This window comes from Falco punctatus (genome assembly GCF_963210335.1).
Source record: "Falco punctatus genome assembly, chromosome: 1".
Taxonomy (NCBI): domain Eukaryota; kingdom Metazoa; phylum Chordata; class Aves; order Falconiformes; family Falconidae; genus Falco; species Falco punctatus.
In genome coordinates, this window is record NC_137580.1 from 66,388,042 (window position 1) to 66,415,598 (window position 27,557).

General features: G+C 42.9%; 1 protein-coding gene across 3 annotated transcripts; it reads right to left on the bottom strand.

Annotated features, from left to right (window-relative positions):
• On the bottom strand, positions 1 to 27,557 carry FAM241A (family with sequence similarity 241 member A). 3 transcript variants are annotated; one of them, XR_013926085.1, is made up of 3 exons: positions 18,022 to 27,557; positions 15,088 to 15,264; positions 3,647 to 3,783 (listed from the first exon to the last, which is right to left on the bottom strand). XR_013926085.1 is itself a non-coding variant. In XM_080375740.1 (2 exons), the coding sequence occupies exons 1-2, from the start codon at positions 18,115 to 18,117 to the stop codon at positions 3,538 to 3,540; spliced, it is 342 nt and encodes a 113-aa protein (XP_080231866.1). In that variant the 5' UTR covers positions 18,118 to 27,520; the 3' UTR covers positions 1 to 3,537. The 3 variants fall into 3 exon arrangements, 2 of the variants coding, with proteins under 2 accessions (XP_080231866.1, XP_080231865.1); XM_080375740.1 differs by lacking the exon at positions 15,088 to 15,264 and having other exon boundaries at positions 1 to 3,783; positions 18,022 to 27,520; XM_080375739.1 differs by lacking the exon at positions 15,088 to 15,264 and having other exon boundaries at positions 3,645 to 3,783; positions 18,008 to 27,557.

The window sequence follows — 27,557 nt, forward strand, 5'->3', positions numbered from 1 at the left end:
TTCTCATTGATGGCAATTCTTTTTATTAGAAAGAATAACAAAGTGCTTTCCATAGGATTCATTTAATACAGAGTTGTTAAGAAATATTATTTTTCCTTTTCATATGGACAGGTTTGATGTGATGATTTTTCAGTGCAAACAGCATTCTCCAAGATTCTCCTACATGTAGAGTTTCTTCTCTGTACACAGTAGTTCAAACATCTGTGCATTTGGTGGGTGTGAAACCGTGCTGAAGAGTCCATCCTTTAAAAAACAAAGGTTATGTAAAAAGCTTTTGATATGTTACACTGACCAACAGGAATTATGTAATTTGTTTTTTAACACAGATTTAAGGGCCATAATTCCTTCATACAGCCCTACACACAGAAGCATAAAAGCACTTTCAGTTCTATCAAGAATAACGATCCTATACACCAATATAAATAACATTGCTAAAAATGTATCAATTTTTACCATATAGATGACAGTGAAATTGTCTTTTTTTTTTTTTTTTTTTAATTAACCTTCTGCTTTTTAGCTAGGGACACCCTTTGAATGCTTGGTGCTTCTGCCTTAGAACTATGTCTGGATGGAAGAAAGAACACAATACAAGGACCATTTACCTATTCTCCCCCTTCACTTTTGGTACACATTTACAATCAGATTTTACACATATATGCACCATTTCACTGCATTCCATTTTCCACTCTCCATGTCTGATTCTATCCTCCTTTTTTCCTTAACTCTCCTTTCCTGCAAATGACAGGGAGATACTATACCAATAGCACAAAATTAGACAGATGATTTGGCGCAAATTCTTATCTATGTATGAAACCAAACAGGTGAGGGTTATCTTCCATACAACACATTATTTTTCTTTTTTCACTTTCAGTCAACCTAACTCCATTAGCAGGGATATTTTTTCAGGTTTTTTAAAATAAAAAAACTTCTATGAAGGACAAGACGTAATAAGTTACCCTTAAGAGAAACCATATAAAACATTCACTGTACACAATCTAAAAGAAGTCCAAAAGCTACCTTTCCCTAAAGTACATGTATACAAACATGAACATCAAAAGAACAACTGAAATGACTTCATGAATGAAACATAATTATGCACATACTAAAAGATTACAAGTATATAAACAGTGCCCTCACTGAACTTGTCGGTCACACCGTCGGTTCATTCCTTATGCACAGAGCAAAATCACCACTTCAGGGAAGTACTACATGCCATCTCACAGCACAGTGTCTTTACACAAGAGTACTACTGCAACATGGATATCACAGAGACACTTTTTCCTACAGGATGAAAGGATGAGGACCTCTGAACAGTAATTTGATTGTGGGAAGAAAGGAAGGATTTTTATTTTTTTTTTAATGACAAGATGCTTTTGTAGTACAGCCCTTATACAGGAGAAGAATACACATAAACCCACCGTTATATCTATACAAATATGCAAAGGTGTAAACAGGTGTTCTGCTGTCTAAGGGACTTGAAACAAAACCAAAGTTTACCCCTAGGCACTTGGGAGTACAGAGCTCCTGCCTCTTTGAGTTCAGCCTGTACTTGCTGTTTGCTTTGGGACTTGCAGTTGTGAACAACAAACCCCTGCATCCAGGATCACCTTCTGTTGTCAAATGTTTGCCTGCCACCAGCGTTAACTATTTAACTAGGTGCCAATCACCACAGGTGCCATCTAAACACACAGGGGACCTCAGTCCCACCCCCTGCCAGTTCAGCTGAGCCCCTTGGATCCACCAAAGTTGTATGAAGATCTGGAGAGGAGATCTGCTCAGCAGGTAACTGTGCATTCATTAGAAAAGCACAGACGTGTCCATAGATGGCATTTATGCACATAAAGACTTTAAAGGAGCTGGGCCTTCATGTTCACTGCCCTAAATAACAATTATTTCACTAATAGGAAAGTCTGTAAGGACTGGGGCCCAGGTCTGTAAGGAAATAGAGCCCAGCAACCAACACGATCTGTGTAGGCATAAAATTGGCCTTGAGAATGCAGTTGCAGGACTGGGACGATAGAAATGCTCCCCTTCAAAGTCTCTGGATAAGACAGCATTTTCAACTAATCTGCTGCTGGTCTCTGCTAGTATAAAAATTTTTAGGAAAAAAGTCACTGCAAAATGTGTAAGTAGTTTTCTGTAAATGTCATTTCTTTACATTACATTTCTTTAAGTAAATGTATAATTTCATTTTACCACAGATGGAGTCAATTTTGCAATTTTCTTACTAAAAGTAATGTACAGCAAATATTAAATTGGTAGCCTATTTAGTAAAGATTATGTCTCATTTTACCGTTTTTCTTTAAATGAGCATTTTCAACTTGGAAATATTTGATACACCCGTGGTGTGGCTCCTGGGGAGCCAAAGTGAATTTTGCACTTACTCTTGAACGGATATATCCTATTCTCAGATTTGTGTTGCCCATGACATGCACCTATACATACACATTTTTGTTGCCTAGCATGGAAATGAATCAGTTAAGACTACTAAATAAAATGACCACTGGATTTCAGCTACGTTCTTGCCTTACAGGAGGAAACAGGTCTGATTTGCTTACATACGCAAAGCCTCCAGCTTGTGTTGGGTCCACACTGCAGCAAATTAGGGAAGCCTTAAGAGAGCTGGTCTGATACCTATCTGGTTGTTCAGACACTTCACACGCAAGCCAGAGGAAGCAGACAATATTCTAGCATTGCTGGAATGGCAACTCTCCAACACTGCAGCTGTAACTACCTACAAAGTCCATGAATTATACAAATATTTATCTTCAGAAGGAGGGCTGGGGGAAAGAGCAAGTATTAAAAAAAAAAAGAAAAATAGCAGTGGAGAGTACATTTCCAAAAACAAGGCAGAGTTACATTAGACCATTTGGCCAGTACAGGACTGTGATTCCTTCTAAACAACAGCTGAAGCCTTGTGTGAATTCACTGATATTAGTATAAAAGCATTTTGCTGGCATAGCTTGTTTCCTAGGGGAAAGCTTGCTAAAACTGTACTAATCAAAGATGCTTTTGTGCTGGGAAGTTGTATTCACCTTACGAACATTTAACATTGTAGGTTTGTTAGCAAACCTCTCTCATGCAGATTTAGCTTTTCAGCAAGAAGCCAGCAAATTATGCAGATTCAGGGAACAAACAGCACACAAACCCCACCCAACAGTGAAACAGGACACTCACATCAAGTGTCCTCTTGAAACCAGACAGGAAATTTTCATGATACAAAGCAAGAACGCTGGGGGAGCGGGGAGGAACAAAAAGCCCGTCCTTGGACTAAGGCCCCAAGAATGCAGAAAACAGTATATTGGACACCATTATATTACAAACACCTCCTTTTTTGCCCTTCGAAGATGTAGTAGGGCACTGCTGACTTTGCTTACAATGCATAATTTTAGTGTCCCTCACCCCAAATTTTGGAAGTTCAGTGAAATGCAATTTGAAGCATCGCAGCTTTTGATATGCCACCCATTTACTTAAACATAAATCCACTGACATAGTGACAGAGTTGAGATAGATAATCTAAACAGCATCTATAAAATTTTACTGTTGTACATAAATAATGACAAGGCACAGAACAGCAACCAGTCCAAGAGCTTGTAGGCCAAGAAACCAGAGCATAACCCAGAAGAATATAATTATTACGGGTTCTACTATCCGTTCTCCAAAGTACATCCTTGTGAAGCCTATTCTGATAAGGCTTTTGTTTAGTTCACCAAAGAGAGTCCCCATCTTTTTGTAGTCATCTATTACAGGTTCTGCTGTGTGGTTTCTTTGTGCTTGCTGGACCTGTGGACAGAAGACAATATTAGGAAATAGGTTGTACAATCAGTTCTTCTTACTGTGATTCTGAACAAGTCTCAGCTGTTTCTACTTGAACGTGTAAAACTAAGATATACATGCAATAAAGCTATCCCTTAAATCAAGAAATTGACAGTGTTGCATAGCTTGTGACTTTGGTACAATGTTAAGGATGACATCCACTTGTCCAAACCTGGGACATGTCAAGTGATACTACAAACATATGACACCCTGCTTCTCCTCCAGATGTCACGCTAGAGGGGTAAAGCTCTCCTGTAGCGTCATACATCTCGCCTGTCTGTGCAACAGGGATGTCAGGGCAAACAAAATGGAATTAGTTGCCTGTAATTCAGGGAGGGGATCTGACTGAAGTAGCCTTGTTCTAAATTATTTCAGAACCACAAGAATGATACAAAACTATTAAGCATGAACTATAAAATATTTCACGCCAAAGCACAGGGAACTGAAGGGATACTATCACCACTGAAAAAGGGCACTGGATTTGACCAGGAAGAAGGCAAACATCTATCTCAATGTCAGCACAGAAAGGCGTGACGGCCATGCAGAGGAAGACAGACTCAAGGATGGCACAGATGCAAAGTGATGGTACAAAACAGCAAAGGGGAGAGGAAACAAGTTCTGCAGTTTTCCCAAAAAGAAAAGTGGTGGGGCAGATGCATAGGAAGGCAGAAGCACATCTTTAAATGAAGATGCAATGCTTAAATATCACTGCAGAAAACACGTGTCTGTTTCAACATGTAAATTGCAACTAGATTAGAGTTTGAAATCTCATCTCTCCTTCCCCAGTGTCCAGAGATCCTTTGCACAAAACCTTATTGCCTTGTGTTTGGGTATGACAGGGCAAACATGCTTTCAAGATGATGGGTGTGAGTTTTCTAACCCTTCCATTAGGCAGCAATGAAAACACATGCAGCAGGTACTCATCAATGCTTCAGTCAGCTGATCAACAAGTCCAACAAATTGCCCACAAACAATATGTGCAATTAGTCTACTCCTGGATTCAAAGCAAACATGTATCTTCAGTTCCATCTTCAAGGATGAAAGCTATTCTGTGTCCCTGGCTGCATGGTATGGTCTTCGTGGAGAAACAGAAATTCCCTCCCATAGCAGTGCCTGGCTCTCCATTAGAGAGCAAAGAATAAAGTGAATTCCCATTCCCACAGAAAACCATCCAGCAAAGGCCAAAGGAAGCCAGTATTTTTTTCTAGGCCAGACTTTAGGCCATGATGCATAACCTTCTGACTGAATAAAGATTGGGTAAAGCACCACAGCTGCTACTGACCACCCCCCACCCCCAACAAAACCCTGACAGTCCCTCAGCTGTGTGCACTCGGGTATTTTATTTTCTTATTCATAAAGACTTTAGTTTAAGCTTCAGTCCTGAATCCCAGAGAGGGAGGGGTGCAGACAAGCTAAAAACTGATGAATACTGTGTTCAATTTTTCTGCAGCTCTACAGAAGAGCCTGAACATAGAGAACACAGTATTTGAGGTTATGTACTGACACCCAAAGCCTTATCTCTTTCCAGCTCGCTTCTCAGGCCCAGGTTGTTTTCTCCCTCCCCCTGGATATGAAAACCCCAGTTCTCAGCATTTTGGCTTTAACTGCGCTTTATTTAATTCAAATAAACATCGACTCCTCATTAATTCCAACGTTTCAAGATTAGTCTTTTCAAGAATGGCAGCGCAGGGGGCTTGCCAACCCAGGAACACAATGTTATTACAGGAACTCTCATGTCTCTATTCTCAAAGAGCACAGGGAGACAAACAAACTATCAGTCTACATGGTACATTGATCAAAACAATTAGGGAAAAGAGAAAGGACGTGCTGGGAAGATGTCTGGGTTTCAGCTGGGATAGAGTTAATTTTCTTCTTAGTAGCTGGGGCAGTGCTGTGTTTTGGATTTGGTGTGAGAACAATGGTTGTTGCTGGGTGATGTTTATACTGTGTCAAGGACTTTCCAGTTTCTCTGGCCCTGTCAGCCAGAGGACTGGAGGGGCACGGGGAACTGGGAGGGGACACAGCCAGGACAGCTGACCCAAACTAGCCAAAGGGATATTCCATACCATACGGTGTCACGCTGAGCACATATAAGCTGGGGGAAGAAGGAGGAAGGGTGGACATTTGGAGTAATGGCATTTGTCTTCCTGAGTAACCATTACACGTGATGGAGCCCTGCTTCCCTGGGGATGGCTGAGCACCTGCCTGCCCGTGGGAAGCAAGCGCTGAATGAATTCCTTGTTTTGCTTTGCTTGTGTGCGTGGCTTTTGCTTTACCTATTAAACTGTCTTTATCTCAACCCATGAGTTTTCTCACTTTCACTCTTCTGGTTCCCTCTGCCATCCCACTGTGGGGCGAGTGAGCGAGTGGCTGCACAGTGCCTGGTTGCCAGTAGGCGTTAAGCCACCACAGAAGGGAAAATATTATTTGCTTCCTGCATGCAGAGACCACAGGGAACATGGGCCTACGGGGCAATGACGGAGATCAGAGCGCAGCTCCCATCAAGTGGTGCAGAGACCGCTTCAGAGCGAAACAGTTAACGTGTGCAGAAGTCACTACATTCTCTAGCAAAGTAGCTTAGGCTTTGAGCCAGTGGCCAGTGCAAAGAGAAGTGGAAAACAAATGAATCACTTCTTTGCCTCTGGATTATTAATGGTACTCAGCAACGTCCTGAAGCCTTTGCACAGAGCAAGTAGAGTACAGTGCTGGCAAGGAAGCCACCAGCAGGCACATGTCCACAAGCTCTGTCTCACTAGCTAGGCACAGGTAACTGCACATACCCACACTGTCAGCCTCTCTCCTGGTACGAGGCAGCTGTAGGACACAGGATTCCCCTAGAGCCCCGTGTTCTGCTTTGATAAGCTAACAGCCAGAAGTTGCACACAGTCTCTTAAGCAGGGTACAGAGTACATTCCACCTTACTTAGGCTGTCCAGGTCTTTTTTTTATTTTTTTAAGCAAGACTTTCTCTCACCCTCTTTCTCACAAACAAGGGTAGATTCATGAATTCCTACAGTGATTACACAAAACAAGCTTCTAGGCAGGGAGACTGACAAGGGTGTATTTAATTACAAAACGTGTCAAGTTATTTTTCCAAATATTTTCAAGAGCTTACAAAACTTTTCAGAATGATCATGGAAATTCTCAAAACTTCAAAGTCTCCTTCAGTTAATTCAGGCTGAGTGTATCTTGCTTCAGGCAACCCAGCAAAAAACAAGTGAAGCTGAAAACAGATGATCAGCTGTACAACACAGATGGCATATTTTTCTTTACTATTGCATAATATTTCACATGCTGGACAAATAAGTTTCTTCAGAGGTGTAGCTAAAATGTAACTATTAGGGCAAACACCAGTAATGTTACTATACTCCAAATTGCTAAAAAATATTAAATAAGTTTAACATAGCAGCAGAAGTTCTCTTACTAATTTTCAGAGTGAGAGTAAAACAGCATACAGTCCCACATATGCGCCAATAGCTCTCAAACCACATCCTTGGAACAATTTTTTATTTTTTTTTCCCCAAAGCACTTTTCTAAACATTTTTAGGAATTGGCTGTCTTCAGCAAGCACACAGTTCCCAGCTGACTCGGAATTTCCATAGGGTTATTTTCATACTGAATCTTGCTGAATCAGCCTCAAGCTAGACAGACACTACCACTAACAGAGAAACACAGAAAGAGAAATGCACCCATTATGAGCAGCACACTCCACCCCCCCAACAAAACTGAGCTTCTACATCCAAAAGCAAAAGAAGTTTCTGTTTCAAAGTTGCTGATTTTAAGAACCAACAACCCAGCCTTGGCTTTGTAACCTTTGAGAATATTTTGTGTATCACAGGGGAGTGGAGGATTTTCTTTACCTGCACCAGCCCCAGAGAAAGCATGCTCTCAAGGCCTTTACAGCAGCTCTGCTCCTCACAGCTAACACATAGTATGCAGGGGGCACCCCCAGACATCATTTGCCACAATGCAGGAGGGAATGTAAGAGGTCTACTCCACCTGCAGTGATTTGTTTCCCTTTCCTCAATCTTAGAAAGACAGGAGCAATGAAGAAATGCAGAGGCACCAGGGGAACAGAAGTGCAGTCAGGGATCTAGCATGGATATAGATGGATGCATGCCCAAAATGCCTCCCGAAAAGAGAGGCACAACAGTACTGTCTCCCCAACTTCTCTCCCCTCCTTCCTCCAACTGGCTGAAAGACACTCACCAAATACACACATATGGGATTATTCCTGAAGGAGAAAGGAGAATAGGGCTTTCCTATGTGAATGAAGCTAAAACAAAAAAAATACTAGAAATGCCGATTGCATTTGTTTCCTAATGTTTCTTATCAAATTGCTATAATGAATTGCTCCTTACTCTAACTTAAATTAATTTTACAGCTAAGTGACTTTATTTTAGACATACTGGGATCATCAACATCCTTAAAGCAAACTACACTAGCAGATTCCTTTACACAAATATACAACCACTGTGTATTGCTTCATTGCCTCAAACTCCTTTTCATTTTATATTCCTTAAATGCTTTCATACAGGTTTTGGTTTTTTTGGTTTTGTTTTGTTTTTTTTTTTCATTTGAAAAATATTTCATATAATCATAGTATAGTTTGGTTTGGAAAGGACCTTTGAAGCTCATCTAGTCCACTGCCCCTGCAATAAGAAGGGACATCTTCAACTAGATCAGGTTGTTCAGAGCCCTGTCCAGCCTGACTCTGAATGTTTCCAGGGATGGGGCATCTACCACCTCCCTGGGCAACATGTTCCAGTGTTTCATGACCCTTATCGTAAAAAATTTTCTTCCTTATATCTACCTGTCTGAATCTACCCTCTTTAAGCTTAAAACCATTACCACCTGTCCAGTTGCAACAGGCCATACTAAAGAGTTTGTCCCCATCTTTGTTATAAGCCCCCTTTAAGTACTGGGAGGCTGCTGTAAGGTCTCCCGGAGCCTTCTCTTCTCCAGGCTGAACAGCCCCAACCCTCTCAGCCTGTGCTCATAGGAGAGGTACTGCAGTCCCCGATCATTTTTGTGGCCCTCCTCTGGACCCACTCCAACAGGTCCATGTCTTCCCTGTGCTGAGGACTCCAGAGCTGGTTGCAGCACATATTCATACTCCATTTCATATTTGGTTTCTATTTTTGACTTTAAATTATTTAAAATCAGAAATAGAGTTATCATATGGAACAGAAGGGAAAGTGTCTGTCCTGTTGCTCAGCATGTAAGGCACAAGCAATGTTTTTCACAAGTCTACTGCAGTACCTGAAGGTTCCCATCAAGCACCCAGTTTTCTCTTGTCTTTTCAGATGTTTGGTGTTACAAAATTTCCCTCCCTATCCAAAATGGCGTATTTTCATCCCCAAAGCTGTTGTTAGTCTGCGGTCTCCTGCCACTTACTGGCAGGAAGTCTGAATTTGGAGATCCAAACTGTGAAAAACTTTACTATGGACACTTTGTAACCAGATTTACCCAGCTGTTAGGGCCAAACAGCTTAGGGGCTGGGAGGCTGTAAGGAGAACCATGACGTGCCCTCTCAGCTGCAGAATGCCATGAAAGGAACTTTTTTCAAAATTAAAGTCTCTGAGGAGGTCGCAGAGGAGGTACTAAGCACAAGTTCTGTCTACTTCCAGCACAGCTGGTGCTCCTACATCCCTGAAGTGCTTCTGAAAAAAAAATATCTCCCATGTAATTGAACGTTTTCCTGGACTAGCTTTAAAACAACAGAGAAAGTAAAAACAGCCTACTGAACCTACCGAATAACCAGCTGTGGCTTTACCAGTTACATTTGTCATCAACATAACACACAAAATTACACGTGTTCTGATCACTAACTACCCTGGCTTATGGCAAACTTCCACCACACTCATCAAACTCACTGCTGCCTAAATTCAGGAAAGCACACTTAAGTCAGAAGCAGAGGCCACTACACACCAGTCTGACAGCAGGAACTTTTTCTCGCTTACTCCCTTCCCATCAAGGGTGTTTTGACCACACAGAGAAACACGAGATCCCATCAGAACACACCCCCTCAAAGAAACCATCTTTGCAATTATTCATATGCTCACCAGGAGAGAAGGATAAAGTTAGCAGTCATTTAAGGCTGATCTCTGTCTGCACCTCACAGGTATAATGCAGCCAGTTCAAGGTCTTTTCCCCTCAAATGGCTGGAAGCACACAGTCCCTGCCCCTCCCCATTTGCAGATCACACCGAATAACCGCCAAGCTCTTGGAGGATACAGAATACAAATGGATCCAAATGGGACACAAACCTACCCAACACACTTGGGAGGTCATTTTCCTGTGGCTAATCAAAGAGAGCATGGAAACACAGATTCAGCATTTATTTTTTCTATCAGTGATGTTAGCTCACTGAAGGACAGTATCAATGATGTCCTTGTACAGCACCACCAACAAGCTCTGCCTGGAAGTCCCTGCAGCTTCTCCCAAGGATCACCACTGCAGCACTTTCCTCAGCAAGTGATGGAGCCCAGTGCCCATGCTCAGGGCACCCCACACTTGCTGGATGTGGCAGATTTGCTGGCCATGTGTAGATCACATGTGACAAACTACTTCAACATCTGTGTGCTCAGGGCTGCCACCCCTGCCAGAACAAACTGGGTCTTCGAGGGCTCGTCCCTGGAAAGAAGGAAGTGGTCTGAAAGAGATACCCAAGCTGCTCCAGTGGCTGCAGCTGGTGCCTTCTGCCAGCCTCCTGGAAGAAAGACAGCCCTGCTTCATCACACACCCCCCTGCCACAGGGCTAGTGTGATGGGTGAGGTGGTACGGGGCCACCAGGAAAGGCAGCATTGGGTTGGATGAATTGTCTGAGGGGATCACAAACTGAATGGCTCTAAAGTGACCGCAATGATTCTCAGTCATGTAACCTCACCACTGCACTTGCTGAGAGGAGAACAGGTGTAGTTACGGTCTTGCCTTCCAGGTATTTAATCTGCTGAAGCAGCAGCTTGGTCCAGCATTTTCCACTCATAGCCTAAGGATCTTGAGATCGTTAGTTTGGGAATTTTTTGTGTGTGTTGAAAAAAAATCTGACTTGAATGAAATAATTGGATGAAGTTCAACAGCCTTTGTTCTGTGGGAGGAGGGAATGGATGAACATAAGGAACCTGCTCCACCTAAAGATTCCAGATGTTTTGTTAAAAAATAAACCAAACAAATTCCATTCAACTACTCTGAAGATACAAGATCTTTCAAAACAAACCAAATAACATCCCTCTTCCTATTTTTCATGAGTAATGAACTGAAGAAAACCCAATAGTCTTCTGTTGCTCAAACAACTTGAAAAATTCCTGCCCTGCACTCAACAACAGCACCAGGCTGTGTATAAGTCTATCAGTTTCTCTTTTATTGCATCAGCTGCCCAAAAGGGTATTACATAAATGTGAACTCCAGCAATGATTCCAATCCAATGAAAGTCCAACGATTGGGAAAATAATTGCTTTCCATGTAAAAACTTGTGATTTTACAGTTGAAAATATGCTGCTAGGCAAAGGCAGCAAAGAGAGAGGGGAGTAGGAAAAAGGTATCCACAAAGTTAATCTCAAGCAGCAGCATCTCCAAATAGTTTGTAACATGCCTCTGATCACAATCAGTCACATTTACAGTTATAAAAGAAAGATAAAAAGATAGCATATTTAAGAGAATTATTTCCACATTAGATGGAAAAAAAAACCCTTTTGAGATTAGCAGCAAAGACATGTTTAACAACATGTGAATGAGATGTTAAAGGAAGTGTAATAAGGAAATGCAGGGATATCATGTTTTTTTCCTTTTTTTCAAGTAAAAACTTTCCTCTGCAGTAACTGCTCACAATCTATTTTACTCCAATCATGGTTATTTTTACTCCAGGGAACCAGTGGTGTGTCTAACAGCTGAAGCCCATAGACACTTGAATGTCCAAAAAAGCCACTGAGATGTGACTTTAGGAATATGCTTAGTTATTGAAAAATACTCCTGTATTTTTGAAAGCTGGAACATGAATGTTTGTTCAGAAGACATCTGAACTCACAAAGTCATCTCTTTCTAGAGGATGCCAAAACTGAAAATACTTCAAGCTCAATCTTACCGAAAAACATGAGAAGAAAGTAAGCAGCTAACAGAGACTGGGATGGAAGAAACCACAGGCTCCCTCCCCTCCAAAGCAAGAGACCAGCTTCCGCTGGGTGCAGGCGGGTACACATGCCAGCCAACACCCAGCTACAGATACCGGGTAGTTAGGTAGCCAGCAATGTTAAGTCCCGGACAAATGAATTACCCAGTCTTGCCGGTACTCAGCCATCTGACCGCCCAGTGTGTTGCCCCGGACAGGCTTCGGAGGTTTGCAGAAAATGGCAAGTTCCCAGGTTGTGGCCTCCTCTTCCTCCCAACCACAGCCTCCCCCCACTGCCGGGCACCAGCATGAAACCCTACGATGCACGGGTCTGCCAGGCGCAGGCTTGCTGCCGCCTCCTCCTCCACACAGGCAGACTAGGCAGTTTCGTTACTAGTAACACCTGGCACGTGACCAGGGTTTCACCCTCCTTTCTCATCCTTAAAAAGATTTCTTCTGTTTAGTTAAAGGAAGTAAAATTTGCCCGAGATGGGCAAATAATTTTAGTGGAAATGTTTCTGATTTTCTTCCTCTTCTACTGTAGCAGGAAGAGAATGGTATCCTTTTGCATCCCTTGCTAGCATGAAACTAACAATTAGTATTTGTCCTTGTAAATGTAAGCAGTAATAATATCTTGATACTTGAACCAACAGACTATTAAGACAACAAAATTAATTTTAACTTTCTGGAAGGAAAAAAAAATATTAATTTCTCTAGGCTAATTTTAATCTGATATTTAAATATGAAAAGATCAATAGATTAGGAAATGAGAGAAAAAAAATCATACTTGACTTCCAGATGAAAAACAAGACAAATGAAAAGTAAGTTTAACTTGTTCCTCTGGGGAAAAAAGCGCAAATGCATGAAAACTAGAAAAATTCTGAATACCAAAAGTACTTTACAACAGCTACCAACAAAAGTGACATACTTAGAGGGAGTTTAAATAAAAAATTGTTAAACAAAGATTGGGTTAACCTTCATTGCACAGCAAGAATCTAGACACCATTTATAAAATAGAAAGATGTTTCTATAGAAACAAGCAATAACATACGAAAAGCAAGTGCACCGATTCCCTTTAGTCAACTTTTATGGCAACAAGTTTAGGATCAACAGCTGCTGGAACAAACTATGAAATACCAGGAGTGGGTTTGCGTTAAGGAGGTGAAAAAGCTTTTCCAGATACTAAACTTGTGCATGTGCAAAGCAGAGAAGGCTTCAGGAGCAATAGAAGCTTCCCTCGATAAATCGTGTTTGTAGTCCCATAATTTCAGGAGTAAATTTCCCCACTGATACAGCACCAGATGAGAAAGTGTCACAGACAGGAACCCAGCATGGCAGGGTCTGAGGGAGAGGAAACCTGCCTGCCCCCATGTTAAGATCTGCTGCCTCTCTCCCCCATTTTAGGCTGCTGTTTACACTCATACTTAGGCTCCTACTACTGTCCCTGTAACTTGATCCCATCCATACTGCAATTTTACACAGAGACTCGATCAAAAGCAATTTTTAATCCATCTCTTCCTTATACCTGCAACACTTAATTTCCACAGGATTTTGTTTATCAAGGTTCCCCCACTAAAATTTGTCAGCTTGATCCAGCAAAAGGCTTGCAAACCAATGCACATCCAGTGGTATCAATGCCCTGGCTTGCTGAAAAGCACAGCTGTTAATTTTGCCTTTTAAGGAGAAGAAATTTCTATTCACTTCTATCTCCAGAATACTTTTTTTTTTTTCCCTTAAGAAAACTGGATCTTCACATTATTCAAGCAGAGCATGCTATCTTATCTATTTTAGGTGCTACAGTTATATCTGAAGGATTTTCTGTTAGTTTGTTTTTCTTCAAATGCTGTCAAGCCTCAGAAAACCCACTAATGCTTTTTAGAAAGTTATTATCACGTATTATTTTGTAGCTATGAACCTCTGCAGCAGAGTTAAATTACTTGTAGAGCCAGAACAAATTTGGGATTAAGCTCTCCTTGTCAGGTATTACTATTTTGAGTTCGGAAGCAAATTCCAACAACTGCAAGCAGGAGAAACCTACAATTTTCATATTATCTCAGTGTGGAATAAATTAGAAATAGATGTCTAGCCTTAGGCACCACAGTTTCCACACACACACGTTTACTTTAAAACATTCTTGGCCTATACTGACTTACAATTGCAATGATACCCTTCCAGGCAACGCAGCACACATCCATCCTAGTCAGATGAACAATGAAATTTACATGAGGGATATCACAAGACTGTTGATATTATCCTCTAGTTTTGTTTCTGCTCATTCTTTCCATGCTGAGGAAATACTAGAGATATTGGGAACTTACTCAAAAAGTTCAAGACTTGAACTTAGTTAAGACACTCATGCCTCTTCAACATAATTCTCAATGGGAAGCACCAAAACCCTTTTGTAATAGCTCCTCTAAATGTGAACCCATGTATTAGACTATAAAATACTCCACTTATAGAGATAAAACACTGTTCACAATAATAATTAAACATCCCGAAGTGTTACAAAATCAGGTTAATGAAGAGGTGATTGTCTAAACTAATTTACTTACTTGCGAATGCGTGTATTGTGTATTAACTCTGCATTTAGACATTTTCTACGAGAAGTGTTGGTTTTAGCTTAGCTGTGGGACAACACTTTGGATTCTGCGTATTGTAAACCAGCACGACGTGGAGATCCTGGCCTCACTGAAGCAACTGGGAATTTTGCCACTGCCTTCGACTTAGATTACAAGAGACTAAAACTCATTATTGCCCAGACAGACAATCTTCGGTACAGAAGACAGCCACATGCCACAGCTTTCAGGAGCTCTGTCCACTGTAACACAGCTTGGCTTCCAAGTCCCTATGGATGGGCCGAGTGTTGTGACTCTTGCTAATACTACTGTAATTGTAAAACATGCCCTACTGTAACGCAGCACTTTTGCCTCACCTTTTATTATCACACACTCACATGCATTCCACCTTTCTATTCTTATTTCATGGTTTAATTGATAGGTGTTGATGAGATTTAGGCTCTAGTAATATAACAAAGGCTAACCTATTTTAGAAAGTGGGTTAAGGAAGGAGATTTGAGGTCCTTAACTCTAGCAATGTTGAAAAAACGTGACAACTTTTGCGTCTGACCAATAACTATCAACAGTTAGGGAAAAAATGTTAACTCACAGGGTGAAGCAGCAACCCCCTCCCATGGCTTCAGGAGCAGCTGAATCTTTTGGTGCCTTCATATACCACTTGTGACCACCAGCAACGCAATACAGGAGAGGTGGAAGAAACTACCCAAGTTCTGCAGTGCTTTGAAGACTAAAGTAAGTGTAATTATTCTCACCTTTGCATGCAAACCTACAAAGGATATTAATCACATTAATATCCAGTTCAGCTTTTAAATCTAATCACTGAACTAAGTAATTCTACAGTCTATTGCAATAATGAATTCCAAAGGCTATATATTTATTAACATATCCTTCTCCTAAAAATGTACCTGTCAGTAATTTCATTATGCATGTCCTTGCTGATATAATAATAAGCTTCAATATAAAATTAAAGCCGGAGGGTTTGGAATTAAATAAATAGATTTATTTCCTACAGAGTACTTGCTTAAAAAAAATAATTAAAGAGTGCATACATTATTATTGAGGTCCTACTTGTTAGGAAGGTATTCTTTTAGCATTATATTACTAGGTACGATCTTACACAAACCGAGTTTATTTTGGAGGAAAGGGGGAAAAAGCAAATCACACCCAGGCTACCAGCCCCAGACCCTCACCTAAAAAAAACTCTCAAAAAAGGCCAAAGGACTTGCTCTCACACAGGCTTTACTTTACCCAAGTTGAGAGAAGTGAGAATTTACACCATTGTTCCCTTAACAGTGCAAACACCCTCAGCAAACACAGCAACAACAACGAGGCCTCCATTGAGGGACTCCAGGTAAGGACCCAGCATGGAAACAAGATCCCTGCCTGCTGGAATAGCAGCATTCACTAACAGCCTCTCCATGAGAGCAGAAAGGGTAGGGGGAACCAATTATTTTCAGACAAATCCGGACACATTCATGAAAACAAAAAAGTGACAGCACATGACTAGGCTTGATGGCCCAGGAGCCCCCCCAAATCAAGCCACATGTTTGTGCTTCTCTTGACCAAGAGTACCTGGGACTTTCTGTCAAAGTTTGCAGCAAGCGTACATACGACTAACTCCTCACCTAGCTTTAGTCCTCCCTACACGTGAAAATAGAATACTCCTATTTATTTATCAAATTGTAATTATTTTTACTGTTATTTTATACAATGTTCACATTCTCTACATAATTAAAGGCAACTGATGTTCCCTATTTCCAAATCTAGTTTATTATTTGTCCAGATGCTGGCACCTCGGTATGCAGAAAAAATACTCCACATAACAGCAGTGAAACATTTCCAGCAAACAGGAAATATTTTCTCTTTCTTCCTCACCACCTATTTAAAAATTCTGCCTTGCTATCCTAATGTTATGCCCCAGCTTGTCAGAAAGGGCCACAATCACTACCTGTGCTTGAGAAAAGTGGGAAGAGTTTCTCAGCCAAGTGTGCCTGTGGCTACCCAAGCAATACCTGTAGCAACTTCATTTTGAAATGCGTTTAGGCAAGATTGGAAAGCTGGTATGTTAGTGGTTACAGGTTAGGTAGTTACAGCACACCCCACGCCCCGAAACCACACCGCCAGGCTCCTCACCCAGCCGGCAGCGGCAATCTGCGGGGTGCTCCCTCCTTAGCAAGGAGTTACAACCAGTTCCAGAGCAGTAACATCCGAGGTGGTCTGATGCAACTTTTTAACCTCTCTTTTCAGAGAAGACAGCTGTCAGAACCAGCAAATGTTTCTGATTCTCCTCCTGCAATAACCTGCAGAAGGGCTTGTGGACGCACCAAGGGGAACTGCTGTGCCTCTCGGCACATCTGGCCTTACCCTACATTCATGCACCTGCCCTGCTCTGCTCCATTTTTCTAGAGAAAGGGACAAGGAAGATGCACTGACTTACATAAACGGTCACTGAGTGAATTCTCAAATACCAGGCACCTCTCAGCAGTGGCCTGCTTTTAGCTGCAACATCAGGGAAGTACTACCAGACACTTTCAAACACTAAACTCTTCTGGCTATGAAAGGGCTCCCTTATGGTTAAGCGAAGTCAGGACCATCTTACAAGATTTTTCAACAGAAATGATTAGCAAATGAAGCTGGAAAGTACTTCGGGATGTACTCCAGCAGCTATTTGCCCCTCTGCAATTATCAGCGCTAGTGCAATTCTCCTACTTAACCACCCAAGGCATTCAGAGCAGATGATTACATTAAAGTATTGAATATGAAAAGGTTGTGTTCTTTTGGTCTTTAAGTGAGACATCAATAAAGGTGCATTTAAGAACACTGCCTTTGTCTAAGCACGGGGACAATACCGTCTGCAAAACAAAGAGTGTGTGGAAAGCCATTTTACAACTAACAATAGGGAAACCTTTCATTTCCTACACGAAAAGCCCACTTCCATCCAACATGCCATAAAAATGCATGCCCTGAAGAAAGCAGACAAGTCAAAAAATGAGTCGATATTCTTCGCCAATTACAACACGTTCTGTTTCGTAAGTAACAGAGAGATGGAAGGCTTGAAACATTTAACTGAACAAGTCTTTAACAGAAAGACTGAGAACTGAAGTACTGGGGAATTCCGGGGATGGCAGCAGCACCCCGATCCTCTCCAGCGAGATGCCCGCACGTGGGTGCCGTGCGGGGACCACCCCTGCACATCTGCTCCCACCCTCTGCCACGCGGACTACGCGGCTCGAAGGGAGCCAGACCGGGGGACACCGAGGTCGGGGACACCCCGCCCCCCGCGGGGCAGCCCCACGCAGCCCGGCTGGGTTGCGTAAGCCCCACCGCAGCGGAGCGGCTCGCCCCGCCGCCGGGCTGTAAGGGCTGTAACGGCGGTGCACGGGGGACGAACCGAAAGGCGCTTACGGTTTCCTCTCGCCTGACGCCGGGAGCAGCCCCTCTCCCTCCGGCGTCCCGCCCTCGCCCCGGGGCTGCCCCGAAGCCGCGGCCCGCCCTCCCGGACCTCTTACCCGCTGGCACCCACCTGCTCCTCAGGGCGCCGCCGGTGCCGGGCGGCCGCCGCCCCCGCTTCCCGCTCGGATTCGCCGAGCGGCGGCAGCAGCTCCGCCGCCGAGCCCATGGCCGCTCCGCGCCGAGCGGAGCCCCACGCTCCCCGCCGCTGCCGCCGGGCGGGGCGGGACCGTCACGGGGTGCGGGGGAGCGGCGGGAGGGCGGCGCCGCGGGGAGCGAGGGGCGGCCCCTGGCACCGGCCCGGCGCGGGGTGCGGGAAGGAGCCGCCCGCTGCTGGGTCCCGCCTCGGGCGGCAGCGGCCGCGGGCCTTCGGGAGCGGGGTCGCTCGCTGCGCGCTGAGGCGGAATAAAAACCAACCCCCACAGCCCCGCTTCCATTTCCCAAGCTTGTATTAAACCCGGGTGTCCGTAAAGCGTTAATTTTAGCAGCGCTGCTTGTTGGCGTGTCTCCGGGGAGGAATGCCCGAGCGGCTGCCTCCCGGCAGCGGGCGGTGGCACTAGCCGCCCTCCCCCAGAGGAAAGCGCTGGCCTTGCTCTTCCGAGGCGCCTGAATCCGGCCCTTCCTCTCTGAGGCGAGCAAACACAGTGAGGGAGAAGGAAAGCAACGGCAAGGCCAGAAGATAAGCCTTGGTGGCCAGCAAAGCTCAGGCGGGTACGGGGCACTGAGGACTTGCCGCCGCCCGGGCGTGCCGGGCTCCCGACACCGGCCGCGCCGCTGCCCGCCCGCCCCCCTGCAACGCCGCAGGGGCCGGCGGCCTGGAAGTGCCCCTGGATCTCGACAAGTGGCGTTCCCGAGCTGCGGTGGCACCGCTGGTGGCATCTGCGTGCACCTTTTCTCCTCATGGGGAGGCCAGTTCGTGCATCAGTTGTGGCAGTTCTGCTGGGCTCGGCTTTGTTTCCACGGGTGGCACCAACAGGTTGCATGGCTGTAGGGTTCTGTGGAAATCAGACATCCAGGTGAATCTGCGACGGCTTTTGGGTGGTCAGGTGTGGGAACCACCGTTATCTGAAGGGAATTCTACCTGCTTTATGCTTTTTCCTGACGGTGTTTGGCAACGAACAGCAATAGCTGTAGCAAACCTAAAACCATCACAAAGAAACAGTGTATTGTGGGTACAGTCACACCTCCAGCCAGCAAGCGAGTATTTAAAAATGTGGAACAAGCCACAGCGTCAGGCCCCTGGGTTTGGCCGCAGGGGCTGAGGGCCAGCGGGGACGGGGCACTTGTCTAAGGGGCCACTGCTCTGCCCGCCTTGCTGTGCTCGGCTGCGGCTCCTCCACCTGATGGAGCAGCTGGGGCCTGCTGCTCCCCGAGGTGCAGGGTGCCCAAAAGCAGTTTGCTCTGATGACTTGACTAAGACTAGATTTCTGGTCCATGACACATTTGTTAGCAGTGTTTCTTGGAGGAGTATCAAGCTGTTGAAAGAGTGCCCGTAAACCATTGCAGTCCTGCTGGCATAGGGAAATACTGGACACCAGGAAAAACCCTATGAACCTCACCACCAAAGGCCCTGGTGATATAATTCTGTGCAGAATGTGACTGCTCAGTAGCAGCTCTGTAAAACATCCCTGAGGTTCTCTGCTCCTCACGTGATTTGTGAAGAAAGGAGGTGTCACATACAGTACTGACATTCAGTAAACTCTCTCTGGGAAAAAGATCTTGAATAAAGCATTGATTAGGTGTTCCTTTCAGTGAGCTTTTTGGTACACTTAGATCCATAAACCTTTGCTGGTTTGTGGATCACAAAAACATGTATTAGAAATCTTTTTTAGAAGTTGCTGATGCTGAGGCCACCGTTCTCCATTTTTTACAGCAAAGGCTCTGATCCCCGCTGCCTCTCTGGGAGCAGCGATCGTTGTGCCAGTCCAGTAACGTGTGCTGGCTGTCTCGGTGCTATGGTTTCCCCCTCACCTATCTGCAGTCCTACAGGTCTGATGTCAATCTTCCCATAAAGGAAGGTTCTTGCATAGCTTCTGCAGTGAAGGAAAGCTCATTGTATTTCAAAAAAAGCTGCATGCCTCCCTGCTGCAGCTATCAGCCTTTCACTGCTTCTTCACACTCTGAACAGCCAGATGCTCAATGCACAGGAACTGCCTCTGGCTCCCTGGTGCTCCCCGTGTGGGGAAGCACCTCAGGGAGCAATAGTCCCAGTTCCAGGGGAAGAACAGGGACTCAGAAGCCCTCACTGAGATTTCTTAGGATGCAGTCACCATTACAGCCTGTGCAGCTTCAGTCACCTCAGAGCAAATTGTTCCCCTTCATAGAAAACACTCACAGTAAAGGCAATGCCACAATCACATCACAGTCTTTAGCTCTTATAACCAACTTTCCTAGGTTTCATGTGCTCTGAGCGCTGGTGCCTGTGTCTGTGAATGTAGCTGAGCTGCTGCAAAACTGCTCTGAGTGACCAATGTTTTGACTTCCGTTTGTTTTACTGAAATTGGGATTCTTTCCAAATATTCACGGGCATGTGGTAGATCCTTCATAAGGATCTAATCACAGGAATAAACTGAAGGATCTATGTCACCAAAAGAGATCCCCACTGCTCTGAGTGACCGATGTTTTGACTTTCATTTGTTTTACTGAAATCGGGATTCTTTCCAGATATTCATGGGCATGTGGTAGATCCTTCATAAGGATCTAATCATAAGAATAAACTGAAGGTTCTATGTCACCAAAAGAGATCCCCACAACTTAGCAACTTGCCTTTCGAGATTACTGTCTGAGACAAGTTTCCCAACCCCAAGCCCTCTGGATATGGCTGACCTTCTGCTGATGGTGCCCTCTCCCAGTAATCTCAGAAAATGCCAGGATGACTTAATGGTAGGCAAAAAAAACATGTGCCAAAAGAAACTGCAGAGATACAAGTTAGAGGGCAGATTCTGCAAAATAATTGTTTTGCATGGGACAACTTGTGGTTGACTTGTAATACATTACAGAAAAAATATCTCCCAAGAGGTAAAGAGAGGTCCTCGTGCATGACTGCCATTTGGGGGTCACTAAGCGGAGTCAGAACCTTATGATAAAAATCTGTAAGTAAAGGGTTTTCTGGAAAAACAGGTGCTTGCGGTATGAGGAAGGCTGACTGCTACAGCTTTGCTCAGAACTAGGAGAGGCTGAACGCACTGGCTTTTCTGAAACACCACTCCAGACCACAAAACAGAAACCGCTGCAGTGAGTGAGTCTAAAATTCCCTCTAGATGGGTATCTGCTGTCTAACTGTAGCCAACAGTAGGTGCTGCGGAAAAGAGTAGTAGATGCTTTCCTTCTTGAAAGGACTTCTTGAGCAACACTCAGGAGAAGCAACACTTCTTGAGAGTATTCTTTTCGCTTCCAGTCATTTGAGGTTCAAAGACTTCCCGAGCCTAGTTGCCAAGTTGGATAGTAAGGGCTGTATGTCAGCGGTGGGATCAAAGGCAGCAGAGGGAAGGCATGCTACCACAGGCATCACATGCGGCCAAGTCATACAGAGTGCTTATATTGGTCTTGTCACTCAGGCAAATATATCCCTTTCATCCTGCACTTTTTCTCTCCCATTTGTCCCTGACATTTGCTAGTGTCTCCTTAGTCTGGTGTCATGGCTGGGGCAGTGACCCCCTCTCCAGGGATGTCGGCTCCTGCCCTCAGGACTTCCCCATCCCTCAGGGCATGAAGGTAAAGATGAAGCCTGCCAGACTGCAGGCAGTGGTTTTATAATATGATAAAACCAGTTTTAGGCCATTTAATTCCAGATTGAAAAGACCAGAGCCATGTAACACAGAGGCACCTTGCTGGTTCAAACAGGTCAAAAATTTTTGATTGGTTAGCACTGTGTTTACAGGTCTTATGCCAGAGCAGGTACTGTGTGTCCTCTCTCTCAGCTGGCAGAAAGCTGGCATGAACACCTACCATGAGCCTAAAATCTGGACTCGTATGCCAGCCGATTCAGCAGATACATGACTGTGTGCCTACATCTGCTCCAGACCAAACTGGGCCTTTGCGGTTACTCTCCACACAAGACTTACCCTTGTGGGGACTCAGAAAGGACAGGAACAAGATACAATGGATGTGCTGAGTTCTCATCTGCTCGCTACCTTCCACTTCCTGTCATTGGCAACTCAGCTGGCTTCCTCTAAGAAGTATGTGGCTAAGGAGTTCAGAAAAAAAAAAAAAAAGACAACTATTTTTTTTCCACTTTATATGCATCTAACGGGTGTAACTGACTTCAATATGAGATTCCTTCAGATTGCTGAGTGCACAGTTTAATCCCTTATCTTTCCAAACTCCAGAGTTCATCTAGATATTAGAAGGCTTGGAAAAAAAAGAGGTTCTTTAAACCTCTGGTAATGGAAACTTTTGTCATAACTGGGAAGAGGTCAGTGTGGTTTTATACAGTATAATGGATTTACTGATGAATGGAACATTGCAAACTCTCTGATGGGTTTCATCTACTTTATATTCCACATGTTAATATAAGTAAATTCTCTAAACTCTAAGACAATTTGTCCAGTATGACCATGCAGCTTATGGTGGTCACTGGAGCTCTTAGATGGGTTTTTGAAGTAAAGCTGTTAAATTCTGTAATTTCCTTAGATCCTTCAAGCATATTAAGAAATACAAGAAATGGCTTTTCCAACACTGGATACAAAGTGAACTGGGAGAAATTGGAATTCAAAACATGAAAATATATTAGAGTATACTGAATAAAAATGAAATGAAACAATTAATTTGGTTCCTTTTTCTTCCATGTATAATGACAAAAGGACATTGAAGATCAGCTCCCATTAACAATCCCTATTCTCCAATAGTTGATACATATCCTGCAATCTCATTTAAGGGCCAAAGTAAAATATACCTGGGCTCACATATACAGGCTCAGAAAGAGAGAAACAAAACAGTAATGGAGAAGTTCTATTACGAAAGGTCACCTGGAGCACTCCCACACATTGGAGGGTAGTTTTCTGCAGTACCTTTTCTAATGCATTTGCCAGTCTAATTTTTTTTTTTAATGTCTCAAGTGGATTCTGCCATTTCCCTTGGATATTATTTCACAGTATATAAAAAAAAAAATGACAAAGGCTTCTCCCCAGCTATGAAGTCTAAATTTTCCCTTTTTTATTTCATTCTCTTATTAGGTTAGGTTAATTTATCACCCTTGATGAAAGCCTGATTTTTTGCACAGCCTGCTTGCATAATCAATATTTATCTCTAACCCTGTTATGATTAGTAAGTTTGCAAAGCAGAACCTTAATTTTGCTTACTTCAATCCCTCTAATCTTTCTTAATTTATGACCTTTCTTCTTGGCTACCATTTGAGAAGAGAGTTTTGATTTTTTTTCTTGCCATGAGCCTTTTATAATCATTTACTCCACTGCAGTATAAACTCAAAGCAGGCAAAAAAAATGCTTTGAAAATGTAAAAACAGTCCAAATTCACAGCAGTGTATTTATTTATTTAATACTGCAGGACACTGGAAGTGTGGGTTCAATTTGCTGCTTGTTGCCACTCACAAAGCTCTTGTGCTTCCAGCAGTTCTCCATAGCAATACAGCCTTTTCTTTTTGCAGTCCTCTTTGCCGTATTCAATAGCAGTAAAATTGCCCTCTCAGTTAATCTGTAAGTTGAAATACGTCTGATGGGCTACTAATATGATGCTTCACCTTTACTATGCAAGCCCATTTGTGTGCCATACCAGTTTCACAAGTCCCTCCGTGCCTCTCTCCCTTCCTCACCCACCTGGTGGCCCACTGCCCTCCCACAGCTGTTGCTGCAGGCTGCATAGAGGTCCATGCTGTGGGCCTGGAGATAAATATATTGGCCAGCTACTATGAAGGGTTTGTGATCGATAGGAACAGAAACAAATGGCTTGAGCCACGAGAAAGAGAAGAGAGATGGAAACTCCTTAATAAGACAGTGGTGCTGAACACTTTACATCACGGATCTGTGACCTCATCTCCAACATTTATGTTTCCTCTTCTCTATCAAGAACCTCTTTGTGTTTACATGAAAAAAATTACTTTTTTTTTTTTCTTTTTGATTTTTTCATTTTGAGGACAAGGATATTTAGGCTATGGGCACTTTAACAACTATGGATTCGTAACGTAAAATTTGTGAAGCTAAAATAAAACTCAGGCTTTCCTTAATGTTGTGCCTTGTGCTGTCATTTGTCCAAGTGCAAGTAAGGACAGGCCAGAATAGTAGGGTCTTGTATGGGAGGTTTATGTGTGTGTGTGCATGTGTTAAATCTCACGTGGACTAATGAATTATGGTTTTAAGTGATTCTGAGTATATAAAACTTAACTATAGAACAAACAAAGGAGATGTTAGATATGTGGCAGCAGCAAAGGTCTTTTTGTTAAAACCAGGAAAGACTATATTAACTCCTGATTAAAATCCTGAGCATCCAGACAAGCAAAAAGGATTGTGGTAACCTGATAAATCTCAAAGATACAGCAATGAATTTATGCAAGCATGAGGTAGCCAGGATAAAACGAAGAGGAATGGCCTTACTCAAAGTGCTTCATTGAGAAGGGCTCCCTGGCACCCTGGAGTGGGCAGATGAGCAGACTTTTGGAGAAAGACTGACAAAAAATCCACACAATTCATGTTTTGTTTTTAGCCTGGCTGGATTTTTTTTTCTTTTTTTTGCCTGCAATAGAGACAGTGTTTTATTTCCTGACAAGAGCGGCCTGTGAGAGAGCCCTGTGTGTGTGCGCAGGGCTGGTGCTAGGCCTGAGGAGCCAGTGCTGGGCTTGCTGGTCAATTCAGTGTATTTGGCCTCAGCTTCATTTTCTGTAACTAATTTATATAAAGTTCATCCAAATGAGTTATTAGACTCAGAGAGGCCTAAATGATATGCTTTAAACTTTTTTTTCCCTTTTTTTCCACAAAGCCTAGTTATCTGAAGCTGTCACATACTCTTGTGCTTCAGGGAAGGGAGTAATAAATTAAGATCTTTATCTGGCACTAATTCAAGGGTTTTTGTAAAATCATGTGAATAATTCATAATGGATAATTTATCTGATGAACTTTACCTTTCTTCTTTGGTAATTGTCCCCAAGCAGAGCAAGTTTTCCTCAAATGTGTTTGTTATTAAAAAATGTTTGTTAAGTCTTTCCTTTAAATAAAGTTCTGGGTCTGCAGCTCATCCATGAATAAATCTGTGAATATCTGACAGCCTTGTTGTAAGACAGGAGGTAGAGCAGGATATGTTTTCCTGGCTGGGGGTCTCTTGTTTGCTGAGTGCCCAAGTTCCTCTGGTGGGGACCTGGTCAAAGTTCTTCAGGGGTCTCTTCTGGCTCCTGCACCCGCCTTCCCTTCCCAGAGGAATCAGACGTGGGGAGGAAAAATGTAAAGTGATAAAACCCTCATCTTCTCAGTCTGAGGATGTACCTGGGAAGTGACCTGTATCCCAGCTGCACCATTGACAATTTGGATAAAATTTCCTTTATGAAAGGTAAAGACTGTGAATTCATTGGCTGTTTCTGGGGTACATGCCAAAACAGCTGCCTAAAATTTGCCTTGCTTAACACTGCAGCATCCTTGGAAAAAGGATGCAAGAATTAAGAACGTGGTCAAAGAATGTTTAGACACCTAAGGATGCAGATAATGCTATACTGAGATTTTTAAAAGTTTCTGAAGGCCTGAGATGTTCGTGAAAATCCCGGGGAACCCCTTCTTGTACCTTTGGGCACCTAAATACTATTTGAATCTGGTTAAAGGTAATATGAACCACCATCCTTTGAAATATTCCTGCTGTTTCTTCAAGCCCTAGCTATCTACATTTCAGTATGACTGAATGAGGCACTTCCAAAGGGCTAAATTAAAACACTTAGTTCTTGGACAAGAAGAAACAATTACAGATCGAGTCTCTAATAATTTAAACTACAGAGCATGCTAAAATCTCTGAATTCTCTACTGGATTGAATAAACAATACCAAGCAATGCAGCAGAGACCTGTTGTGACGACAAGCTGTATTTTTAACTAAATGGCAAGACTTAATTAATACTGCCCTAGCCTGGGTTCAGAGTAAAATAAAGTCTACTATATGATTAAATTCTCTGTGCTTTAGTAAGAGAAAGGGAGATTGCTAATGGAAGCATCTGGCGCCTTTCAGAATTTAATTAAAGGAATGCAAAGAAGCTGCTATTGCTACTATAATTTCTCCTTGGGGCAACAAAAGACAAACATAGTAAGTGGGAAAGGATAAACTCAGAAATAGGAAAGAAACCCCTTCAAACAAATCACAAATAATTGAGTTTTTCATGGCTATCAAGCCATGTCCTCTTGTCCTGAACAAATTGGCTTGAATATTATCTATTAAGATACTGTGAATGCTGAATGAGTTCTGCTTTGGAATGAGTATTGGTTTTTTGTAACTTTGTTTTCCCTTCCAGATCAGTGTTGGAGAGTTAGTACAAAAGATTATTATGAACTACATTAGGAAAACAGCTATTAAGTCTGTAAAGTCACTCAGGGATTGTGATTCAGCTTCAGTGGAGGTTGTATTTAGACACAATGAAAAGACTTACCATGTCTAGATGACTTATAGTCTAATTGTGGAGAGCTGGTATAGTTCATAAAAAAACTAAATGAAGCCTTTTAGCTTTTAAAATACGCTAGGATCTTTTGCCTTTTCAGATTATTTTTGTACTTCACATTCAGGGGAAACATCCAAACAGAATGGAGCAAATTTATCACCACTAAAGAACTGTAAGTCTGTTCCAATGCTGCACGTATGTTTTGCTTGTTAAAGAAAGAAAATGACTAATTCCAAGGGGAAAAGCAGTGAAAAAGAAAGTTACAGAAAAACGTTTCTAAAAGCTAAGTTTCATGTTCTTGTTTGTGTCCTCATTCCTCCCTTCTTAATTACTAAAACTACATAGGTCTTTAAAGAAACATCAAAACATAACAGTACCGGAATAAAGCTATTATTTTTTATTTATTTATTTCTAATGGGGTTTCCACTCTGGACAGCTATCCTGGAACGTTCATAGTAGGACAGCTTATTCCAGTCCAATCCCATGGACACCAGCCCATCAGACCAGCTTTGCTAATCTAACAGATACTAAAATAGCCATTAAATTTAGATAAACTCAGGGCAACGATTTTAAGAGAGTGATGCTCAGTAAATTAAGACCGAGTCAAGAAGGAGGCAAGCTGTTGAACCCATGCCTGTTGTTAATCCAAATTTTATTTAAACTATGTGATGACCTTCTTGGACACATTTAGCACTCTGTAGCCTTTCCTTGTAAGCATGGTTCCAGTGTGACCTGAAAGCCAGCTGCCAGGAAGAAATGGGCTGCTCATGCTCAATGTGGTGACAGCAACAGCAATCAGAGGAATAGTAAGCAACAGCACAATATTTTGAGGCTTGAAGGAAAAGTCTGGTTCATGTTTGTTGGAGAGGAGAACTAACTGATACTAAAAGCTACAGATGTCACACAAGTCTAAAGTGACTTTACAGAGCCTTTTACACTGCAACTGATAATTTGAAAAGTGCTACTTTACCTGCCATACTACATATGGATCCTCAATTCACTGACTATAGAAATTCCCCTTCAGTTTCAC

What these genes read in the sequence shown, in the direction of transcription:
- FAM241A (XM_080375739.1), bottom strand. Translation starts at nt 18,931, where the DNA reads ATGCAACCTGTTGGTGCCACCCGTGGAAACAAAGCCGAGCCCAGCAGA.